Source organism: Strigops habroptila, chromosome Z (assembly GCF_004027225.2).
Source record: "Strigops habroptila isolate Jane chromosome Z, bStrHab1.2.pri, whole genome shotgun sequence".
Taxonomy (NCBI): domain Eukaryota; kingdom Metazoa; phylum Chordata; class Aves; order Psittaciformes; family Psittacidae; genus Strigops; species Strigops habroptila.
Genome location: NC_044302.2, coordinates 54,147,808 through 54,171,379, shown reverse-complemented (window position 1 = coordinate 54,171,379; position 23,572 = coordinate 54,147,808). Strand labels below are relative to the sequence as shown.

Genomic DNA, 23,572 nt, shown 5'->3' with positions numbered 1-23,572 from the left:
TTTATCTGCTGATTTTCTGCCATATGTAACTGGAATAAATTGTGCAAAGACCAAACAGCTCTTGGTAGCAGAAGTTTGTCCAAAAGAACTGTATCTTTGGCAAAAATATCAACCAATTATATAAAGTGTCTTTAACTAGAGGATTTAGAATTTTGAGGGGAAAAACCGACCAACCAACCATTCTAAGAAGCATAGCGAATTTTTAAGGGAAAAGTTAGATTGTGTGTTTTACCATTTTCTAATTGTATTCAAGGGGGAAAAAAAAAAAAAGGCAATTTGAAGAAAACTTTTTTTATTTAAAAGGTATGATGTGGTAAAATACTGGAACATGTTGCCCAGAGAAGCGGTAGATGCACCATTCCTGAAGACATTCAAGGCCAGGATGGATATGGTGCTGGGGCAGCCTGATCTAGTTCAAGATGTTCCCTGGTCATTGCAGAGGGTTTGGACTAGATGACTTTTGAAAGTCCCTTCCAACCCAAATTATTCTATGATTCTATGTTTGTGCCAGTAAAAAGTATGTGCATGAAATACCAATCATAAAAGCAGTTCAGCAAACTTCTACAAGGAAACAGTTGCTCTATTTTAAACGTACATCATATAAAATAAATACATCATGATTTTTATCATCATTGTTTACTTATACTAGGAATAAGAGGTTGGATTAGTAATGTTTGAGACATGCATTTGGCTGCAGACAACCCAACAGTTAAAGAAAAAATATCCCATATTTCCTTTCCACCCTTTCATTTGATTAAGTAATTTCTGACATATTTTGCCTACTCAGTTACCCAGCACATGGTGGCCAAAATTCAGCATAGGAGCAATCCTTGAGAGTAGCATTCCCCAAACAACATAAGGCTGCACAGTTTATTTGCTAGAGAAGAACATTTTCTAGAGGTTGACCTCCCTATTCTGACATAAGGTACTTACCTCAAGCCTTCTCATACTGGGTTTTTTCCCAAAGTGCAATTTCCTGAGTGGAGGGAAGGCAGAGGATTTTTTATCTTTTGCAATGTCAGACAGGAAATTATAGATTCTATTGAAGATTTATGATTTGCCATTCTCTTTCATTTTTTTAGCTTTATTCTTTTAATCCTGGGGCAGGGTGAAGAGTCATATCATCACTTTCAGTGATTCAGCTCTTCTGTTTTCAGAGTTAAATTTGAAAGCCTCTTCATACTGAAGAGTGCTCGTTGTGCTGCTTTATGCTTAAACACCAGCTGATGGATCCAACGTAAGGAAAACAACTTCTTTTCCAATGAAATGGGGGGAGTGGTTTTTGGTTTGTTTGTTTTTTTTTTTTTGTTGGGGTTTTTTTCATTAAGAGGAAGCCCACTACTGACACCTGTTTTCAGCAGAGTAATATGTTATATGTTACAGAATTGTTAGGCTTGAATAAGCTCAGAGCACCACCAGGCAAAAATCCTTTGGGACGTAAAGGAAGTGAAGAAGCAGTTCCTTGAAGCAACAATGCCAGGCCTAAGAGAAAGAAATTCCTGTTGTTTGCATTTCCAGTGTACCCACTGTTACGTGCAATAGCAGACCAAGCTCACCTAATTTTGCACTCTTTATTTCCCTAAATAAAAGGAAGCATGCAGAAAGTGAAAAATAAGCCATATTACTGAAGACAAGGATGAAAATGTCATCAAGCATTCAGGGACCAAGAGGATGCAAGAGCAGGTATCAGGTAACAAGAACTTATCCTTTAGGCATACAGAAAGTATGTGTCAGCAAAGCGATGATGCTGAGCAGGCCAAAAGGGCATGCATGTGAGCACTCAGTCATATTTTTCTTTCCTTTAAATGCCACCGTATTTATCTTTTTCATTAATTTTCACTGTAGAGGCTATTTGTGAATTGGTTGATAACACAGAATGTAACAGCACCAAAGACATAAGAATTCAGTTTAGAATAGGGAATGAAGATATCAGAGAGAGCCCTTAGAAAACCCAGGTATTGCTAAGGTCACCTGAAACCGTAAAACTTCATCTTGGGATGTTTGAGGAGCTGGAAAGCAGCTGCAAAACTAGAAGTTATCCCAAAATAGCAAGTTTAGTGACATGGTAGGAGAACAGAACAGGACCAATGTAACTTTGGTGTTTATAAATTATCAATTTCCCAGAGTATGGATTCTAGAGAGAATAACCTGAGGCAAACCCACCAATTTCTTTCCATGTAAAAACATGACAAGAGCTGACAGTGGAAAGCTCTCCTGAGCAGGGGGCTCTCCTGAGCACAGAAGGTTGTGCTTGGCCCATCTCTTCTTGGTGCTGACAACAACAAAAACAAGTCCTGAAATAATGAAGTGCTTCATATAATCAGATGAGCATTTCTCAAAGACGACTCAGGTTCAGTCACTCAAAAATCCTATTATACCTAGGGAAATTCAAGATATTATTCTTACTACCAATTCTTTGACTCCATTCAGATTTTTCAGGTTCTCTACCAAGACTTACATTGAAAACAAAGAGTCTGAACTGATGTTTTTATTTTAAACGCCCTCCACCTTAGTTCTGCTGAGGAGGTCCCATCTACTGTCTGTCCAAGCTCAAGGGACCTCAGTTTCTCCTCTTTCCACGGAGTTATATAGTACTTCTACAGGCTCCTGAACTCAGAAAATTTTTTCCAAATATTTCTGTTGAGGTTTCTATATGGAGATCCTAAAGTCATGCCAGAGCAAGTGATTTTCTGCTGTACATACTGCAGTCTGAGCCCATGCAATAAAACACACTTGTGTTCATTTCTGGCAAGCATTTGCTGGTACAGTGACAGCAGTGAATTCCTTCCAAAAAGCTACCTTCCTTGCGGGCCGTTTCCCTATCTAGGTCATGAGCACAATGCCTGCGATTATATACTTTAACAGCAGTCTTCAAAAGGAAAGCCACTAATAAGTTTGGGCAGTTTGAAATTTTTGAGGTGTGCAATGTCATGATACCTTAGGAGAAAATACTGGGGTTTAGAAAAATGGGGTTTATATTTGCAGGTTTTGTTAGCAGTAAGTTTTCTCAGCATGCATTTCATAGGAAGAAAAGGGTTTAAATCACATAACAAAGATAAAATATTTTGTTGATTTTTTATTTTTAAGATAAAAAATGAAAGGATAAAAGCAAATATCAGCACCCTCAAGTTCAGGATTATCATTCTTCTAGTTCTTCTGTTATTTCAAAGTTAAAAAAACACAAACAAACAAACAAACAAACCATCCAATTAAGCTTTGAAGGAAAGCTTAAGGATTTAAGAAACTTAGAGAAACTATACAATGCAACAGTAATCACATATATGTTCCCTGGTTTGCTTTTATCAAGGGAACAGCTGTTTGCTTAAGACTTCAGTTTTATTTTAACATAAATTATCTTCTCAGGATTCTACCTATAGTTGGAGAGGTTGTTTTAAGTAGAAAACAAATTTATGTTATGTCATCAAAAAAGTCCTTTCTAATGTAATAAGGCTTATTGCCTCATTTGGCATGTTCATATTTTTCTGGAAGAAGGTGGATGTAAATTAGAACCCATTCCTTCAATATAATGCATAGCAACTATAGCTGTACATTTATAACTTTACAAAGCCAGTTGTACATTCTTCAGAATTTTTTTTTATTTATTTTGATTTGGAACCCCAAAGCCTGAGCCTTAGAATGCAGAACCAGTCTGTAAGGAGGAAGAGTCTGCTGCTACTCCCTGGGGGAAAAAAAAAAAAAGGAGTATCAAGGTTTTGGGCATATTCTGCCACCATAATTAAAGCAGAACAAAAGCTATGAGCATCATGTTGAATTACTCAGAACTCCTTAATTTTCTTTTCCTGGAATGGATAGAATGACATTTTTTTTGCTTCAGCATTATGCATACGAGAAGTGACATGTGCAAAACCAATCAAAATTATTCACCTCTTTGCAGAGTGTAAGGGGAAAAAAAAAAAAGAAATAAATGCACAAACACCTACTGCTTCCTTTCTAGAAGCAGCACAATAATTAAGGCAGTTTCTCTGTGACAGGCAATGTCTCTGTGACAGGCAGCTCTCAGCTCATGCTGCATTCGTACAATTGCCCAGGAGTGAGATTCACTCACCCAGGAACTGGGTGAGGATTTAGCAACAGCCAGAGACACTGACTCCTGAGGAGTCGCAACTCCTAACTCCTTAATGTGGCTCCGGGCCACTGCTGGACAGCACCTGGTCACCTGTATCCTGCCTCTGAGAGCATCACGTTTCAGAATCTATATATCTATTTTTGTCAGTCTGTACTAATTTATTTTGGGGTCTACTTAAAGGTATAATTACCACTTTTTGAGGTCTTTGGCCTTTAAGCAAAGCTGTAGATAACTTTCAATTGGCTCTCTGTTGTAGCTGCTGGTGTACTTTACCTGCATCTGGCAAGACAATGGCTGAGGTATTTCCAGGTAGCAAGCCAGTCTCTAGAGAATATTGAGTCACTTGTGATGTAAATACAGTGCACTGAAAAGATGTGTCAGAAGGAGCTGCAAAAACATACTGAATTCTTTTGAAGCTTAAGTGTGCTTGCTAAGCTAGTGTACTGCCAGTGTGCAGCATGAACGCAAACTGACTTGCACTAGAAGCAAGCTGGCTTCATAAACTTGAACTTTGGCAAGGCACCAAACACACTGTTGTCATATTCAGATACAACCAGGATGCATCAGTAAGGGTGATGCTAACTTTGTGTCGGAAAAGAAGCTTGAGAAGAATCCTGTAAGTATACTGTAGGAGGAGGATTTATCTAACAACAGTTTTGCTGAAGTTATGAAAACAACTTCCTGGGCACCCTGACATGCTTTTGAATGTCATGTATAAAAGGAAAATTAAAAAGGAAGTAAATAAAAGAAGAAACAGTACTCCTGATTATGTAGATTACTCACATGCCGATTTACTAATATACTTGGTTCAGCTTATTTCTCCTAGATCTAAGGCAGCGTTTATGACATTGCTCATTAAAAAGAGAATTAATGCAAATTTAAAAATTGAAGGCTCTGTGCTTATTTCACCTTAACAGCTACTTTCCTAAGGCACACATTCTTTTTCTTACCACTAACAGTGCTAGCCACACATAGAACATTATTCACTTCTATATCTGTAACTCCAGATTGTCTTACATCCCAAGCACTTTCAAAAGGTTACTGTGCTTGCAGGTCAGAAAACAAAACAAAACAAAACAAAATAAAACAAACGAAAAAAAGCAAGCAGGTGAAGGTGTGAAAAAGAGAAATCAGATTTATAAAAATAGCAAGCATCTTCTATAGCAAAACCATCCTTTGAGATCTTCACTAACGATCATCATTACAACTTCCCTTTCTGAGGAATCACTGAGTAATTTAGGAGAGACCCAAACAGCTGAACATAAAATACTTCTTTAGCACACACCTGTATATGTATGTGTCTTCAGTTGTGCCTAGAAAGAAGAAGTTTTAAGGCTGAACACTCACTTCATATACCACACACCCACAGGTATTAATAAACAGACGTACACCAAATTTGAAGCAAATAAACCTGACATCCAGTATGCTTGCGCTGTGTGTGTACACCTGTGAGCTGTCAGAACTCTTTGCCTTCCACCTTGCCTCCACACTGCTTCCTCCAACAAGGCTAACCTTACCATAAGCGACAAGAATACTCACAGATGAACCCCACTTACAGCTACAAGAGTTTCAATTTACTACAGCAGCTGCAGCAAATTGATTTCTGAGCTGAAAGTGGCCTTTTGGAGAATTTCCAAGAAGAAACAATCAGCACAGAGGAAACCCCAGAGGGAAACAAGCCTTTGGGAAGGCTGGTTGTCTGTGTTGTCTGGTTGAAGTGTACTGGGTTGTTTGTGAAGCTAAATATGTGGGTGGAAAAAATAACGCACATCAACTGAGGATTTGCATGTTCTCCTGAAAATACAGCATGTCATTCTGCTATGAATTAACTATTCCCCTCTCTGAGTGTAACACAAGAACTGCCTGCCAGCTTGTTTCAATAATACATTGAAAATATAACTGTGTACAGGAATTTTCTTGCTGGGTTGCCTAAATAGAATGTCACATATCAGAGGAGAGAGTGTCAAGTGTTCATTTTCCACAATCAGATGACTTACATTAGGTCTGGCGAGGAAAGAAATCCCTTAACAATATGTAATTCATAACTGAATATTCTGACTCTCACATTCAGTGTGTTGGGGTCAGCATTAGAGCAGTATCAGGATCATTGCAATGCATGTCCAGCTGCAGAGATTCACAAAGTCAGCCTCCACAATGAGAAAATCTTGACAAGTCCCTCTGTCTGGAAGAGGGTTGTCTGTCAGGATGTACCACCTAGTGCTGATCAGACTGACTGCTCCCAAGGGAGAAGTCCACTGAAAAGCAGCTACAAAAGGAAGAAGTCATTGTCACAGTGATCTGGAGGACCTGGTCAAAAGCTCTTTACCTAAACAACATGTGCACTTATTCTCCACCTCAGTTCAAACATTAACTACATCTGTACTCCAGCAGACATCTGCCTGGAATGTGTTTGTGTTTGGGAAGTTACGTGGACAGCTGCCACCATCACCCACTGCTGTTTGCAGTTGGACATGCCAGAAATGCAAATCCCAGCCCTAGGGAACTTAAATAAAAAGAGGAGGGGAGGAAAGGGGAGAGGGGAAAGGAAAAAGAGAGGGAGAGGGAAAGGAAGAGGGAAAGAAAGAAGGAGACGAAGACGGAAGAATGCTCCACAAACCTTGAATATTGCAAGTTAAATCTTCTGCAGATTTAGATTCATAGACTTACAGACAAGTATTCCAAAAAGAGATTTATTCTGCTCTAAGCTGGTGTTCTATTGTTCTTCCAGCCAACAGACTGGAAATGGGCACAGGCCCATCAAACTTATCATACAATTCTGGGTTTACAGTGCTGCCAGGCTGCAGAGAAACAAGCTGAACCATGATGCGTGTCATCTAGATACCCTGAGAGCGTATAGCAGTGGCTTGGGTCTTAACCGATGTCATAGGAGATGGAGTTGGAACTGAGAAAGCCTTTCAATATAAACAGGAGCTCACAGGCACAAGAGTCTCTCCTGTATTTATTAATGTATTCCTACACAGTGCAAGTAATCAGGTTACAGCTGTACAGGTAAGGTCACAGCATAACTGTGAATCCATATATGTGCTCTGGATCTGTATCATTTGTCCATGAGATAAAGCTTTCTAGTGTGTATATATATACATACACATACTATATATATATTACATGTGTGTATATATGTGTGCATATATATATAAATGTAGTGGAAAAAGCACTTTTTACAAAGGAAACTATATAGGAGGAAAGTCCTGTTGTTAAATCAAAAGTGTAAACCACCTAAAATATTGGGTGCTAAAATCTTTTAAAATATATCTTGTGCAACAAAAAGACATAGCACATCTGTATGTTTCACCTGTTGCTTGTTACAGCAGGACACTGCTGCTTTACCCTTTTAAATCTAGAAGCATCTTCTAATCACCAAAATCACATGAGAGAACAGTTGACAGGAACATCACATACGCTGTGTTGGAAGGCTGTCTGATGCTTAAATCATCTGACTAGTATGCCTGTAAATTTGTATTTTATTGAATTATTCCATTTATAAGAGCATAACCATGCAGAACTAGGTCCTTAGAGCAGATTCTGTAGCCTGATCTGCTTCAAACATGTCTGAATTAAACAGTGGAACACTTTCCTTGGGTAGGGGAATTTGTGGGGACCTTCCTGATCTTCCAGTGATAGACATCCCAGAGATATAGCATCCACACAGGTTCTGCTGTTATGGTTCTTTATTATTCAAACAAATACTAACTCAGCACTCAAGCACCAGAACATCAGAACTGAAGGAGTAACTTCTGGCCTGCCCAGAGAAATTTATAATGTACATCTCACAACTCATATTGTATCTTCCTTTCTCAAATCCTGATGTGACCAAGGTAACTTTACCCATGGCAAACTCAAAAATATCTCTTTTCTTCTCTTTTTTGTCTTTTAGACCTTGTCTTGTTCAATGAATGCATTGGCAGAAAAAAAAAAAAATGAAGCTGGACTGTGAAAAACATGTACTCTGCTAAAGCAACAAGCCCTGCAAGATCGTTTCCGTGGGCCAGCTGTGTGCTTTACTGAATTAGAGTGGTAGCTGTAATTTTCCCAGACAGTGCCAGGCACCAGCCAGACAGGAGCCTGTGACCAGCAACTTCACAGGCTAAAAGCAAATAACATGAGAAGTCAGTTCCATGTTTATGGACACTTTTGGGAAGGAAAGAACATAGCAAAGGAAAAGGAAGGTTGGGAATCAGAATTTTCCAAGATGCTCTAGTGATTTGAGAGAGCAATTGTACTACAAGCTAATGAAAAATATTCAATCATTGAGGTAGTTTTGAAATCTAATCCTTATTTGATGGTGAGAAGGAAGTTAATTTTTCTAAAACCATTTGTGACACACAGCAACTGCCAGCGCAATTACACATTAGCAGAATCTGCATGAAAAAGTACTCTTATTTGCTTCCAGGTTGCAGCTGTACAGTTCCTAAGAGCTAATTCCTGCTACATCTCACTGCACATGCCAGTTTTCCCAGTCAAAAGTAGTATTCCGCTGCAGTTACATCCTTTTTCTATATCTTCTGAGTAGGTGTTGTTAAGATATTGGTTTGCCAACTTTGTGTTGTGTGTCAGAGGTTTTATTGACTATTAAGTAGGAGACTTTTTGCTGCCCTTTGGACTGATTACTATTGGAATTAAAAATTTAAATCTGTGCCAAGATTTGTTTCTGTTCTGATCCTGATTTGACTATTTTCTTATCTTTAAGCACCTACTTAAATCCTACTAAGGTCAAGTGTATGCATACACATTCTCTCAGGCCAGGAAGAGAACAATAATGTGGATCTCTGAGATTACTTACCTGGGAGGGGAAAAAGGGGTGGGTGGGAAATGCTGTATGTCTCATTTTAATGTCATTACCTAGTAGAGTTGTTTTATTCTTGCAGTTTTAAAGGCACTTTTTGCATACACTAAAGATTCTGTTCTCCAAACTCTCACACTTATCCTAGTTCATAAACATTCTGTGATGACTTTTCTTCTTCAGTCTGTTGTCCCAAATCTACAGTCTTGTTTCTCTAAGTGGTGGTGTTAATCAACCCAGACACTGTTATACAATCATAGAATCATAGAATAGTTTGGGTTGGCAAGGACCTTAAGATGAGGTAGTTCCAACCCCGCTGCCTTGGGCAGGGACACCTCCCACTAGACCAGGTTGCTCAAGGCCCTGTTCAACCTGGTCTTGAACACCACCAAGCGATGAGGCAGCCACAACTTCCTTGGGCATACTATAAAATTATGCCTTCCTTGGGCATCCTCTTTGCCATATGGCAAAGAGTATAGCAAAAATCTTTGCCTCGCCACTCTCACAGCGAAGAATTTCTTTCTTACATCTAACCTAAATCTCCCCTGTTTAAGTCTGAACCCATTGCTCCTTGTCCTGTCACTATACTCCCTGATAAAAGAGTCCTTCTCCAGCATTCTTGTGGATACTGGAAGATACTCTGAGGAAGATACTGGAAGGCTGCTCTGAGGTCTCCATGCAGCTTCTCTTCTCCAGGCTGAACAGCCCCAATTTTTCAGGTGCTCCAGCCCCCTTATCATCCTCTTGGCCGTCCTCTGGACTTGCTTCAACAGTTCCATGTCCTTCCTGTGCTGGGGACACCAGAACTGTACACAGTACTCCAAGTGGGGTCTCACAAGAGAAGAGGGGCAGAATCACCTCCTTTGACCTGCTTGCTGGTCATGCTCCTTTCAATGCAGCCCAGGATACCATCATCACCATGTCAAATTCCATGAAGTCCCTGTCACTAATCAATTCGAAAAACAAACAAACAAAAAATCAAAACACTCCCCCCAAAAAACCCAACCCACAATCAAAAAATAATAATAATAAAAAAAATCCTCAATGTAAAAGGGGCAACACAAAGCGATCTTACCAACCCAAAATTGCAACTGTTGTACAACACATGTGGACTCATGCATCAAGTAGTTAAAGAAAGGGTGTCTCCTTAATTAGAATCATAGAATCAACTAGGTTTGAAAGACCTTTAAGATCATCAAGTCCAACCATTACCCCAGCACTGCCAAGGCCACCATTAAACTGTGTCACTGAGGGCCTCATCTACATGGCTTTTGAACACTTCCAGCAATGGTGATTCCACCACTTCCCTCTGAAGCCTGTTCCAATACCTGATCAATTGTTTTTAGGCTAACCACATGGTACAAAGGATCCCAAGGCTTCACACTCCCCCTGGAAGAGAGGTCTTTGTCTCTCAATCTATCTGACAGTTTTAGTTTTTCATGGTGGTTTTTGTTTGTTTAGTGTGGGGTTTTTTTTGTGTGGGGTGGTTTTTTTTTGTTTGGGTTTTTTTTTTTTTTTTTTTGGGGGGGGTGTTTTTTTTTTGGTTTGGTTTGGTTTTTATCCCCTTCAAAGCATTCAATTGTTATTTATTTTCTCGAACCCTCGTAGGCAGCTCGCGTTTAGACACACAAGGACCACTTTCCCGCGAACCCTCTCTGAAGCCCGCAGCAGCAGCAGGCCCCGGCCGCTTCCAGGTCCCGTAGCCGCTCCCGCAAAGAACATTCAGTCCACCTTTGTCTCCCGCCCGTTTCCCAGCAGCGCTGCGCGCCCGTGTCTGAAAACATGGGTGTCCGCGGCGCGGCGCGGCGCGGGGCGGCGCGGGGTCTCTGTGCCCGCCCGCCCATCGCCCGCCCATCGCTCTCTGCCACGAGGTGTCAGCAAAGGAACCCGCATCGCAACGGCGCGAGCGAAAATGAAAAACTAAGCCCCATAGCCCAAAAGGAAAAAAAAATAAATAAATAAAAAAAAAATAATCAACGACTTCAAACCGGCACCTCCGTGCCTGAGGCGTTTTTCCTCTTTTCTGACTCTCCGCTAGATGACAGCGGCGAAACCAGACTGAAACGGCCAGTAATGGGCTTGGGGAGAAAACGGTTTTATCCCTACTGCTAGGCCCTCAGAGAGCAATGCAATTAAGTAACTTGCATTACTGGCTGTTTTCCTAGAAATTACAGAGCCCTTTACTTTCAGGCTTCCCATCTGCAGGCCTCAGTAATTTACAGAAATACGTCTCTGCATTGTATGCAATGCACTTAAAGCAAATGTATTTAGGGTGGAAAAACCAGTTAAGTATTGTTGTTTCGATGTGAATAATTGCTTCATAGTGTCAGCTATCAGTCTTGTAAAATGTTCCCAAGTTTTTACTTTCATAAGCTGAATGGACCTGATCTTTCAGAGAAAACACCCCTCTATACTGAAACTGCAGCAGTCCAGGAGACTGAGTTCCCCTGTGCCTTTACAGCAATGTTCAGCTTTGTAACAGGGATATTAATTTTAGTCCAATGCATTAAAATGCTGCTACAGTTTTGCTGGTGGCTGCTTGCCAGATTAAAGCAGTAAACTGTCTTAGCCTAGGTGTTTGAACCAGTACAACCTAGGCTAGCGCCCAAGTAGTTACGGCACAAACAAGATTCAAACATGGACCAGGTAAGGAAGGAAAAAATTAAACACACTTATCTTACTGTCACACTGTACTTGAATCCATCCTGATCTGACTTGCAGCACTGCAAACCTGCTGTAAGTCAGGGACATGGTAGAATTCAGAGGTGACAATGCATACCCTCTACCTTGGTCCTATTCCTGACCTATTCCACAGCATTTTTTTGTGTGAAGACAGGTAGATCTCGTATAACCCTAACTTTCCAGCTTTCGTTCATCTGTGAGATTCTATTGTATCAATGAGGGAGACCCCCATCTCAACAGTATTCATAGCTCCTTACCCTAATATAGGGGTATAAAGGGTTTGCAGCACTCAGAGCATTTTTCAGAAAAGAAATAATTTCTTTCTCTGTTCACTCACTTTTTATTTTGTCATTTTATCCCATGTTTTAATTCTCCTGAATTATATTGAGGTTTATGAACTTAACTGTCCGAGTGCTCTGAACATTTTATTTTGGTCCTTTCGTTTACAAAGACCCTTTTTCATAGCACGGATATGTAATTTTAACCTTTTTAAGGTGTATCCCAATTCCAGTTTATACTCTACTATTCCACCAATTTTGCTCCAGCTTTTGATATGTCAGATTAGAAAATCATTGACAGTCTGTTTTTTGGAGTGACAGAGATTCTATGTGTTCAAAGACCTTGACACAGGAATGAAGAAACCCTGCCTCAGGTCTCAGGCGATTCTTTTGATAGAAGCTCAGTGGTCTACTTTTTGGTTTTCTTTTCTGAAAAAGTTTAAGAAAGAATTCGATTTAGGCTTTTTACTAAGTAAAAGTGCTGCATTATTGCAGCAATGCACTCAGTCATTAAGTAATGTGTAATTTTTTCTTTTATAATTCCTTGGGATATCTTGAATACTGCTTCATCATACTTTTCTATATTCTAATAATAGCTACAATATTAGCTGTCATAAAAAGATGAATAAGATGGTGGGTGTTTATTAGAATGAATACTTAGTGATTGCCTGTACGTACAGTATGTACCATACCACACATACTGATGCAGATCAGTAGTCCAAAGAAGGCACTAAGAAAAGTGCATATTTATAGTTTTCTTTTTTAATTATACCCATAAGAAGACATTCTGCTGTGCTCAGAGTATTTGCCTCTTTCCAGGATCAATTCCTTATACTGCACAGGAGCATTGTAAACTAGTGATGTCAAACAAATTGTATTCGAGATTAAAAAAAAAAAAAAATAAAAAAAATCAAATAAAACAAAGGAGAGGAATAGCTTAATAAAAAATATTTATTGAAAAAATTGCCATCAACATTATTTGGCTGTACTAAGTAAGTAAAATGCTGAGCATGACTGTGGTAATTAGGATGCAAACAGCTAGTACCATGAGGAGGATGATTCGGCAACATTTGGAATGCTTTTTTTCTCTCTCTTTCTTTTTTAACAAGGTATCATACCCAGGAGTATAAATATCGCCCATCCAGAACTGTAGATCGTTAGGATTTTCCTAAAAGAAAAACCAGAAAATTAACTCAGTTCCTGTCTTGCACATAAGGTCATTAGGACATAGCCAGAAGTATTTTGGCTATCATCGGATAATGATTAGTGAATTTAAGGCATCACAACACAAATGCAAAAACTTTCACTTGAACATAGGCTGTGCTACTTGCCAGATGCTGCAAATGTTCCACTGGCGAGAATGAAAACCACACTTTTCAGCCAGGAATCAAATCTAGGACACCAGCCTTTGAAATGTGATTAAAAAACCCAGAAGAAACCATGTAGCCTTTACAAGAAGAGATGTTGATCTATAAACACAGGTCTGAGTCCCTTTCCAGAAAAGGGGAACAGCAGCAAAAATGCTTACAAAAGTAACCCTAAAAGGGATTTGTGCCCACTCACAGGCAGATAGGATCCTGCATAGTGTAGATAAGGCTGAGAAAATGCACATTATTCGAAAACAGAATGATGTTATGAACAGTTGTTGAAGTGGCTATATAGTATTTAAGCGTCTCGTTTATACTCTTCCCTATATTAACAGGGAAGCTGAGTTCTGTGGTGTTGCAGTTTAGGACTTTGGTCACAGAGGCCATGTTCTGCAGAACTGAAATTCCTGGAGTCTAACCAGATACGTAGACATCTTTTCCTGATCAGACTCATGTTAGTGTCATGTTTGTAGCAGAAAATATATCCGTATTTACTTCCGGAATCTCACCAGAAGAACCAAGTGGGTTTCACAATGGGTTCATGCACACCACACATAGCTCATAGCAATTCATTTTGTTCAAACACAGTGCAACAGTGAGTTACCTTTATTTGGCTGGCCAAGTTAGAGTGCAGTGAGTGTCTGTCATAGTCTTGCACAGTCCAGGAAGGGCTCTTTTTCTTCTCCTCCAATTCATCATCCATCTGGATATCGCTATACAAGGGGTTGCTTTTGATGGTGGATTTCAGGGTGACAGGTGTAATGTGTTTCCCCAGGGCTTTGTCTATCATTTCTTGGCTGACCCTGTTGGAGTCTAAGCATGGCAGCTTAGTGACATTTCTTTTTTCTCTCTGTAAGGCACAGTTTTGACCAGAAGTTGGCTTTCATCTTCATTTAATTACGACACAGTCCCCCTTCCAGAATTACCATTTGTAATACAATAGAATCAAAATTACACATGCAACAATTTTTCTCATTCTGGCAAACATCTACAGTGCAGTATGGGAGCCTGACTGTTCACCCCAGGCAGATTTCTTCCTTCTGGGGAAAGCATATGGGTACAGTCTGAACATTAAGCTCTTTTGCAAATGTGAACTGACATTATAATTCCCGCTGAAAGAAAGCCTCTGCTTTAGCAAAACTGTGCTATAGAGCACTGTGGTAGACGATGTAGTTCTGAGGGAAGCCATGGGTGTATGGTGCAGAAAGAGGGCTGTAAGGACAAAGCGGAATGAAGCACAGGGGTCATAGTGTGCAAGTGACTGCCTTGACTGGATCTTCACCTTTGGCAGCAGGTGTGTGATTGCAGTTCTGTTCACACTATTGAATGCTAGACTTGTGTCAGGATGTCAGAGGACATTCATTCAACTGAGGGAGAGTTCTTAATAAGGGCATTGTCAGAACTCAAAGGTAATTAAGTATCTGAGCAGTCTCCCAGCAACAACAATTGTTATATTGGACAATTTAGAACAGAAGGGTGACAAGGGAGGAGGATGAACAACCCTAGTGGAATCACTTTTTTTTGGAGAGCTCACAAGCTGCTGCTTAACACAGCACTAAGAGCAGTTTCAGAAGCCAGTAAGATATTAGTTGCCCTATTTTTTGATCTGTCATTGCACAGAGGAATCCAAGCAGATTCTCCAATTCAAGCTGTTCAACATTTTGGTTCACCACAACCTTCTGTCCCTGTGACTTTAGATTAATCTGCCTGTGGTGTTCTGGTGGTGTGTCACATTCCAGAGAGACGTGCTTCTGGCAGAGCCCTTGCCTTGCACTAACACCTCTCCTGTGTCTCAGGACTGTTTCTACAGAACCACCACAGTGCAAATTCAGTTTTCTTCATTAGCAAATCCTGCTTTCCCATTCTCAAATTTGTCGTTAGGAATTTTATATTGAGAAAAGGGAAGCCTTTGCTTCACTTGATGGCCCTGAACACCCCAGCCCTCTCCCACCCTTAGAAATCACTAATCACACATAAAGTGAGTCCACATCATGAACAGCCAATGAAGAGGCTGGGACCTGAGAAACTTCCTTCCATGAAAGGATGTCTTGCTGAGGATATTTCATTTATGTCAAGATCTCCAGCTGCTAAGGAGCCCTGGGCTAAATGAACTTCAGCAGCCAAAGGACTTGCTGCTGCTACAGGCACATTCTGCTTCTCCTTCCACCCCCTGGGATCCCACCTCCCCCTACACATGGGCTCTGGGAGCAGCTGGTATTCCACATCACCCTGTGCAGGTCCCTAAGCTGATAGCAAACAGTTGTCTTCTTCTGCTTGAGTAGTTTTCTGTCACCTTCATGGGCTTGTGAAGCCACTTTCTGTGAAACCAGCTGCTACATGTCATCACCTACTTTATGCCTCAGTGCCTGTGATCACGCACAGACATGTCTAAGTCGGTCCGGGCCAGGCAGGTGTGGAAGGAAGTGGCAGGACTGGTTTCCTCCAGAAAGGAAAGGTGAAGAAATTGAAACAACAGCCTTTGTCTAAGAAACATTAGGAGTAATCGTCATGCTGGCATTCTTATCGCGAAGTTGTGCACAAGTGACTAAGAATGTTTCCCATCAGTAATTATCATTAGTAGGTGGGTGGATCCACAGTGCCCTCCCAGTCTCTCTATTAGTTCATAATTTCCATATGTCATTCCTTAGCCTTGACATATCCCCTGACAATATTACTCTTTGCATTGCAGTTACAGCTGGCACTGAAGCCCTCTGCGTTGTACTGGCCAGATTTCAGCTGAGCTGGTGTTTTTCTGTCGTTTCTTTCTGACTGCATTTTATTTTATTTATTTTATTTCTTATTTAAAATTTGTCATTGACCTCAATGATGCTTCCCTCAGGCTTGCTAGATAGTTGAATTTGGAGAACATTTTGTTGAAGAACGCGAACTGTCTCACCAGGGGATGATTGGTCTCCCTAGACTAAAATGTTGTGAAAAGAATGCAGCTTGACAATAATTTCTAAAGCTGTTTTAAATAAAATGCTCCAAATCTTGGAATACATGGCATGATGCAAAATTTGTTCATAAAGAGAGTGCTTTGCGGCAAAATATTTTACCCCTTCTGCCTGCAGTACCTTCCTTTTCACAGGCATGAAAATAGTAGAATATGAGGAGTGGGGAGGGGGGTGGTGGGGGAGCAAGAGGGCTTTACTGTGTAAACTGGACTAGAATTTGGGGTAGGAGATAGTTTGCAGAAGTTTTAGAAAACAGACATTGAAGTGCCAAGCTAATTGGGAGAACAGACTTGAATGCAGGCAAATGGTTAGCTATGAAACTTCTGCAGTTTCACAGGACAGATGTCCTAGACACTAGCTAGGGAAAAGGAAGCACAGAAGCCTGAAGCACATACAAAAAAAAGCCAAAACAAAAACCAAACAAAAAACCCCAAAGGCTTAGGTCCAATAAATTATACGGAGAAAGATGAGGAGAATTGCATGAAACGTATGCACTTATAGAAGTAAAGAAACAGACGGTTAGATAATAAAAATATACCTGCAAGTAGTTCTAAAAAAAATTGTATTTTTTTCTTGTAAGATTCAAAACATCTCCCAACAATTGTTACATACTTCTATGTCTTGATTCTGATTCACAAAGAAAATGTTCAAAGAAAAAGGGAAGTATTGTAAACTTAGATATCCATATGCATTACAGAATTTATATGATATACACCGTGCCTAAGAAGGCAGGGTGAATAAGGGTGGAACAGATCAAATCAGAGGCAATTTATGTTACTATTTGCTGAATGGAAGAAGGGAAAAGCAAATACTCATAGCAGCAATAGTTATAAAGAACTCTGAGAAACTGTAGATGAAATGTGTTGATGAAATACTCATTTAACAATATGAAAAATGCTCAACTCTGCAAACATAACTGTGCTTAATGTATATATAGCTCTTGAACATGAAAGCTGTTATGGTTTGGAACTGGATGATCTTTAAGGTCTCTTCCAACCCAAACCATTCTATGATTCTATGAACTCATGTTTCACTGAGAACAGTTTGTCCTTCTTCAACAGACCCAGAGTGCTGGCATGTACAAGAAGAGGATTCTGTAAAAAGCCTGAAGATCTATAGACAGTCAATGTTAGTTCCAGTTCCACCCCTGGGTCAAAATGTGCTTACTCCACAAATTTTCTTGCTGATTATTTCATAATGCATATTATGCATACAAGTACATTACAATATATATATAATTAAAATTATAAAATAATCTATATTGCTAGGAAACATTTTATTTCATTTTTCCTGACTTCATGCTTTTGTCACTGTTGTTCAGCTGTTGTTGTTCTTAACACTGAAACAACCTGAGAGTCTAACTGTTCTTTCCTCAGTCTGTGATAGAGACATCAAGCTAATCACCCACCAAAATCAGGACATCAACAGTTAAGGTTAGGCCTTGGTCTCAAGCCTATCTACCTGCAAGAAGAGATCAAAGAGTCATCTAAACAATTAAGGAAATTTACTCTCTGGAAGTAAAATTTGTCTTTACTCCCTCCCAAGAAGAGTTAGTTTCACTTGTCCCATGGCCAGCCATGGTCTCTAGCTGCTGCAGAGGAAGGTACTCAACGAAAGTTACAAATGCTGGCCATCGGTAGCTATGCCTTGATATTTTAATGAAGGGAGTCTTTAAGAAACTTAGGGCAACCAGATACTGCAGGATTTGTTTTGTAACAACCTCATCAATCCTAATGAAAGTGGGTAGCGGGCTGATTATTATATTTGCATGTAATTTGCTTAAGACTATAGCCCTCTGTTGTGCAAAAGCCTTGTAATGCACTCTGGAGAGCTCTCCCAGCACTCGGAAGGGCATTTTTCTGATAAAGGCCTGTTTCTAAGACAGAAAAAAGGTCTGACAGACAAAAAGCTGCTAAGTAGTAACCCAAGAGTCCCTATGATAATATACCCTGTGTTAGGTATTGCTAGGCATTTGGTCAACAAAAAAGGCTCATTTGTCAGGATATATAATTATTAGCTCTTTAGAATTTCCTCAATAAATCTGATCTCACATATAGCAGTCAGAAAGGCAAGGAAGATACATAAGTGCACTGATAGATACATAAAGGCAATTCAAGATACATAAGTGGACCTGAAAGACAGCAAGGCAGACACTTCATATCAAGGATTCCTGGGAATCCATAGTGATTCCAGAGGAGGCCACAAAGATGGTCAGAGGGCTGGAACACCTCTGCTAGGAAGACAGGCTGAGAGAGTTGGGGTTGTTCAGCCTGGAGAAGAGAGGGCTCAGGCGAGACCTTACAGCAGTCTTCCAGTACCTAAAGGGGGCCTACGAGAAATCTGGAGAGGGACTATTTACAGGGCCATGTAGTGACAGGACAAGGGGGAATGGTTTTAAACTGACAGAGGGGAGATTTAGATTAGACATTCAGATATTCAGAAGAAATTCTTTACTATGAGGGTGGTGAGACACTGGCACAGGTTTCCCAGAGAAGCTGTGGCTGCCCCATCCCTGGCAGTGTTCAAGGCCAGGTTGGATGGGGCTTGGAGCAACGTGGTCTAGTGTGAGGTGTCCCTGCCCATGGCAGGGGGGTTGGAACTAGCTGGTCTTGAAGGTCCTTTCCAATCCAAACCATTCTAGGATTCTATGATTTTATGAATGCATGTTTTCTTATTGAAGGATCTGAAAGGGATCAGAATTGCTTGTCAAAGACATAAGGTAGCATCAAAGCAACCTGGGGAGCCACCTGACATGGATAGGAGGGAGATCAGTACATGGATACAAACATTTAAGCCAAAGTGACAGGAATATTTAAAGTAGGCATTCATATGGACTATTTTAATTGTGCAGCATTAAGAGTACTTCTGTCCTCATAATGAATTGTTTACCCAAAGAAAGCTGTTTTATCTGTCATTGTCTATGATTGTGAGTGCATTATACAAAAACTTCTGTATTTCAGCCGGGTCTGATTGAAGCCAGTTGCAGATGTCTAGGCAAGAATAAGGAAAAGAGTGGAAGTATGTAATGCACGTATGAACCAGGGGATAAACAAATGACCATAACTGAGCACCTACCTAATAGGTAAAAAAACCCACTCTTGTCCTGGTACAATGAGGAACAAGGCAGGACACAGGTATTAGCCCAGATGAGAGACCAAGAGGGGTTAGGAGTAATTGGTGTGATAACTGTAATACCTGCAGGCCACAATTTGTTCACAGTTGTGAATTCCAGAGCAAAAGAAGCATGACAAGGAGCAGCATGTGTTCAAAGACCAAATGCTTTCTGTTGTCTTCCAGAAATAGGGAAAAATAGGGTAAATATAAACAGGATATAGAATTCCGAGAATTGCAGAAAATGACAAGGTAGACTACAGGGGAGTCATGCACCCTGGCTATCAGAAGTGGATGTGGGGGATTAATCATCTGGTGTATGCTGAGCATCAAAACATACTGTAGGACAGGGAGACCAGTGGAACCAGACATTTTCAGGGCAATCAGAAAGCGGTCAGTAGCTAGCCATCTGCAGGAGAAACAGTCTGTGCTTTTTATGCTGCTTTTCATAAGGAAGGGCCAAGATTCCTGGACTGCTTTATTGTTTGTTTTATTCAAAGTGGATGACGAAAATATACATTAAGAAGGGAAGCTGTTCAGTTTGCTCTTCAGTTTGCCTGATACTGAAGAGGAAAGTAAGTGGGAAAAGCAGCGACTTTTTGGTCAGCAATAGGAATTGTCATTATGTCAAGAGGCTTTTCATAATGGAAATAAATTTAAAATCTTATAGGTGAAGAAAACATATAAGCACTTAAGTGCACTTGCATTCAAGTGATCTCACAATAAAGGTCTGGAAGAGACCGCAAACACGCCACTGAGAAGTCACTTTACATGGGGAGCCCCGAGTAGCAATAGTTTCTTAAAAATAAAATGAATTTCTGAAGAGGGAATTTAGGCTGCTCTCAACGTTTAATGACTATGGGAGTCTGTAGGTCACGCACATATGTTCTGAAATGAATTCTCCTCCCTCGCCCTTCCCCCCCCCCATTTCCGTTTCTGAATTAACTAACCCTTAACCCCATTAGCTCTCTCATCTTAAAGCAAAACATGTTATTCCTGTGCCATTAGTTCTCTGCTGTGCATCATGTTTATTCTAATGTCTGGAACTCATCAGTTCTTTTCCTTTTATTTGATTGTCAGCAAAAAGGAAAAAAGGAGGCAAGCTCATGAGGGAGAGAGAAAAGGCACAATGAATTTTATCTGGACAGCTTAAATTCACTAGTGACTACACTTAAAAGTATAGGTTGTGCCCTCGGTTTAACATTTATAAAACATACTGCATTGCAAACTGCATTTCTGGAGACATGGTGAGCACAGACATTTCTTTTGAAATGGCCATCCCAAGGCTGGGAGCAGAATTCCAGGAAAACCCTCTTGCTGGTGGTGAAAGGCAGAGCACAAGTCGAAAAAGCACAGGGCTCTCCACTCATTTATAATCCTGCTGCAGCTCTGCAGCCCTGGCTCAGTGACAGTGAGTCCTGTTTTACAACAATGGGGAGAAGGATCCCTGCTGCGGAGGCTGCTCTGTGTGTGGCTGCCTCTCTCCTGCACAAAAGAGGGGCTTAGGTGGGGTGGCAAGCGAGGCCAGCATTGCACCATACCCCATTGTTTGGATCCCGCAGGCTCCTTCTCTTCGTTAGGGCTCTGTGCATGGGAGACAACGGGTGACCATGTGTCCCCCCCTCCCAGCTCTCCTTGGGGAATTGCCAGAAAAGATTATACAATACCAGCAAAGGCGGCCAAAGGCACTCGAGCAGGCAGAGGGGTGTCTGGGGTGGGGAAGAGGCTAGAGAAGGTAAGCGGGGGTGTGTGTGTGTGTCATGGAATCGGGTGTTACGAGGCAGAGGACTTTTGCATGTGGATGAGGACTGGAATGGACTCTGGGAGGGAGAAAAGGGATTTGGGGATGGGGAGAAATGTCTGAGGGGAGAAGTGCAAATGGAAGTAGCTGTGGGTGGGAGACTTTAAGGGTCTTTCTCTTCCCCCGTCCCCCCCCTCCCCAGGTCTGTGTTTCTTCTGCTCCACTTCCTCTCCTGGAGAAGTGGACCCCAACCATAAGGATACTGAGGATGCAGACCCTTCTCCATCCTCCACCCCCCTTCCCCAACCACTTATGTACGTCTCCATCTGTTGACAAGAACCAGACCTAGGAGCTTTTGCTCATGCTAGGGGTGGGGAAAGGCGGGGGGCTCCCTGGGCAGCAGGAAAGGAGTGCTGTGGAGCAGTGAGTGGGGCCCAGAGGGGTGTGAGCTGATGCAGCTGTACTGCTGCTGATCCAGACATGAACTTCTCCACTGGCTGCAGGGCCTCCACTAGGCAGCGCACATTTACATTTTTACCATGAAACCACTCCTACCTCTGCATAATAACCTGCATTAATATAGTCAGTGTGTTTCACACTTTCAACAGCTGTCTGTGAGGACAGGAAGGTCAAAGTAGAATGGGAAAAACAAGGCAAAATAAAGAGGAAGCTACAGTGAACTCTGTAGACATAGATATGCTTGCAAGACACTAGCAAGACTCTCTAATGCTCTCTCTAATGTACCTTTCTGTTGAGTTTGGGGGATATGACCTGAATTTCAGATTTAAGTTGTTTTCTTTTTTCTTCAGAGAAAGTGTTCCATTTGCTCCTTTAGGACAATTAATTGATATTTTACATTGGTAGACTTTCTGGGAAATGCTGTGAAAATGTTACAAAGAGCGGTAGAAAGCCTAACATACTGAAATAAAGTCAGCACACTGCCCTGAAGAGAATAACTCTTCTCTGGAGCCTGATCCTCACTGAAGTCAATGGGAAAACTTGCTAATATATTAGTGATGCATATTCAGAGATGCAAGAACCTGAATCCACAGCTGAAGTTTCAAACTCATGCCATTTGTCTCCTGATCCCAAAAAAGAGGTAGAAAAATCAGGAAAAATGCTAGCTTTTTTTAGACCTTACCTGTAAATAGACCCTGTTGTGCCACTGCTGCTCTCCAGGTAAAACTGCTTCCGGGAATTTTGCCAGGCTGTCTTGTAGAAAGGCAGAGTTTTTCTCTAAAGACTTCACCTCCAGTTGCAGGAATTTATCTGGATGGTTGTTGTTTGGCAAGACAGAGAAGTCCATGTTTCTGTCCTGTAGAGTAATAACGAAAACAGCCCCAGCTTCTGCTTCCTGGCTGTGCACACTCCTTCTATTATTAATGATGTGAAGAAGGATACGACAGTTTCCTGAAACTGTATCTGACCCCTGTTTGGTGTCAGGCTCACTTATATCATCTACCAATGATAAAAGATTGTTTAGAAGTGGCAGAGCAGACAGGACATGTTTCTGTAAGTGCCTAGTGTAAGTTTTCAAGTTCAAGGTCTATTTTTGATAGATACATATGTGTTCATTAAAGCTAACAGAGCACCAGTGAGTAGATGCATGAGACACTTAAATGCATACCAGCACTTCCTCAAGTGACCTGCCAAAAATGTCAAGCTTACAATACTTCAAAGAAAGCTTTTTCCTCAGAAAATTAGGAGCAGCTCCCAGTCCAAAGCAAGTCCTCCTGTTCTGTGGCAGTACTAAGAGGCTCCATTGTGCTGTCTGGGTTGGTACCGTTAACCACGACAGCTACGACATGCACTACTTTAGATTCAGGGATTTCTTTCACAGGAAATTCTTCTTGACCCTGAGAAATGTTAGATTGTTTCAAGTAATTGATTACAGAAGTTTTCAGGGAATTGATTTTGCTCCTGTTCAACTGAACAGAAAAAAAACCTTACTGAGTTGAACGGTGTAGTCTGAGTCCCTGTACTTTTATTATCTTATGTTGAGATTTGATATTTTCATCATAATTTTGTAAGTCTTAAGGTCTTTTGACTTTCAGCTAATGAAATTCTCCTTCTCATCATGGCCATTACTTAAACCAGCAAAACCAGCGTCCCCATATTTATTTTAACCTTTTTTTCCAAACTTTGTTTTTTTAAGATACAATTCATTTTTGATGACACTACCACAGAGAACAGGTTTTTGAAAGTTCATTGTTTAAAGCCCAGGAAAATCTATTTTGGATCCAATTAGTGCTGACAATTAGGACATCACAAAAATTTTAGCTTTGTACTTAGAGAATCAGACCAACCTACATTCCTTACAGAAGATTGCTGAAATTTAAAAAGAAAATAAAACCTGTAAACTATTTTTTCAAATGTTGCTCATGTGAGATCCTAATGTAATAAATGAATACTTTCATATACATATAGGTTAAAACCCTATCTTCTTAGAAAGTTCATGATTTTTTCTTGCATGTATTGGTTGGCAAATATTTTACAGCATATTTGTTAAGAATTATTAATCTGTTCCCTTTCAAACATATACTTAGAGTAT

The 23,572-nt window shown here is 40.6% G+C and overlaps 1 protein-coding gene and 1 long non-coding RNA gene across 2 annotated transcripts; one reads left to right on the top strand and one right to left on the bottom strand.

Annotated features, from left to right (window-relative positions):
- The first annotated feature begins 423 nt into the window (after positions 1-423).
- LOC115600840 lies at positions 424-13,125 on the top strand. Its single transcript, XR_003989183.1, has 3 exons — positions 424-504; positions 6,049-6,054; positions 13,116-13,125. It is a non-coding gene; the product is annotated as an uncharacterized LOC115600840 (long non-coding RNA).
- Positions 12,784-22,327, bottom strand: MINAR2 (membrane integral NOTCH2 associated receptor 2). Its single transcript, XM_030470233.1, has 3 exons — positions 22,163-22,327; positions 13,820-14,065; positions 12,784-13,016 (listed from the first exon to the last, which is right to left on the bottom strand). Exons 1-3 carry the CDS (start codon positions 22,325-22,327, stop codon positions 12,837-12,839), a joined length of 591 nt encoding a protein of 196 aa, XP_030326093.1. The 3' UTR covers positions 12,784-12,836.
- Between the last annotated feature and the right edge of the window lie 1,245 nt (positions 22,328-23,572).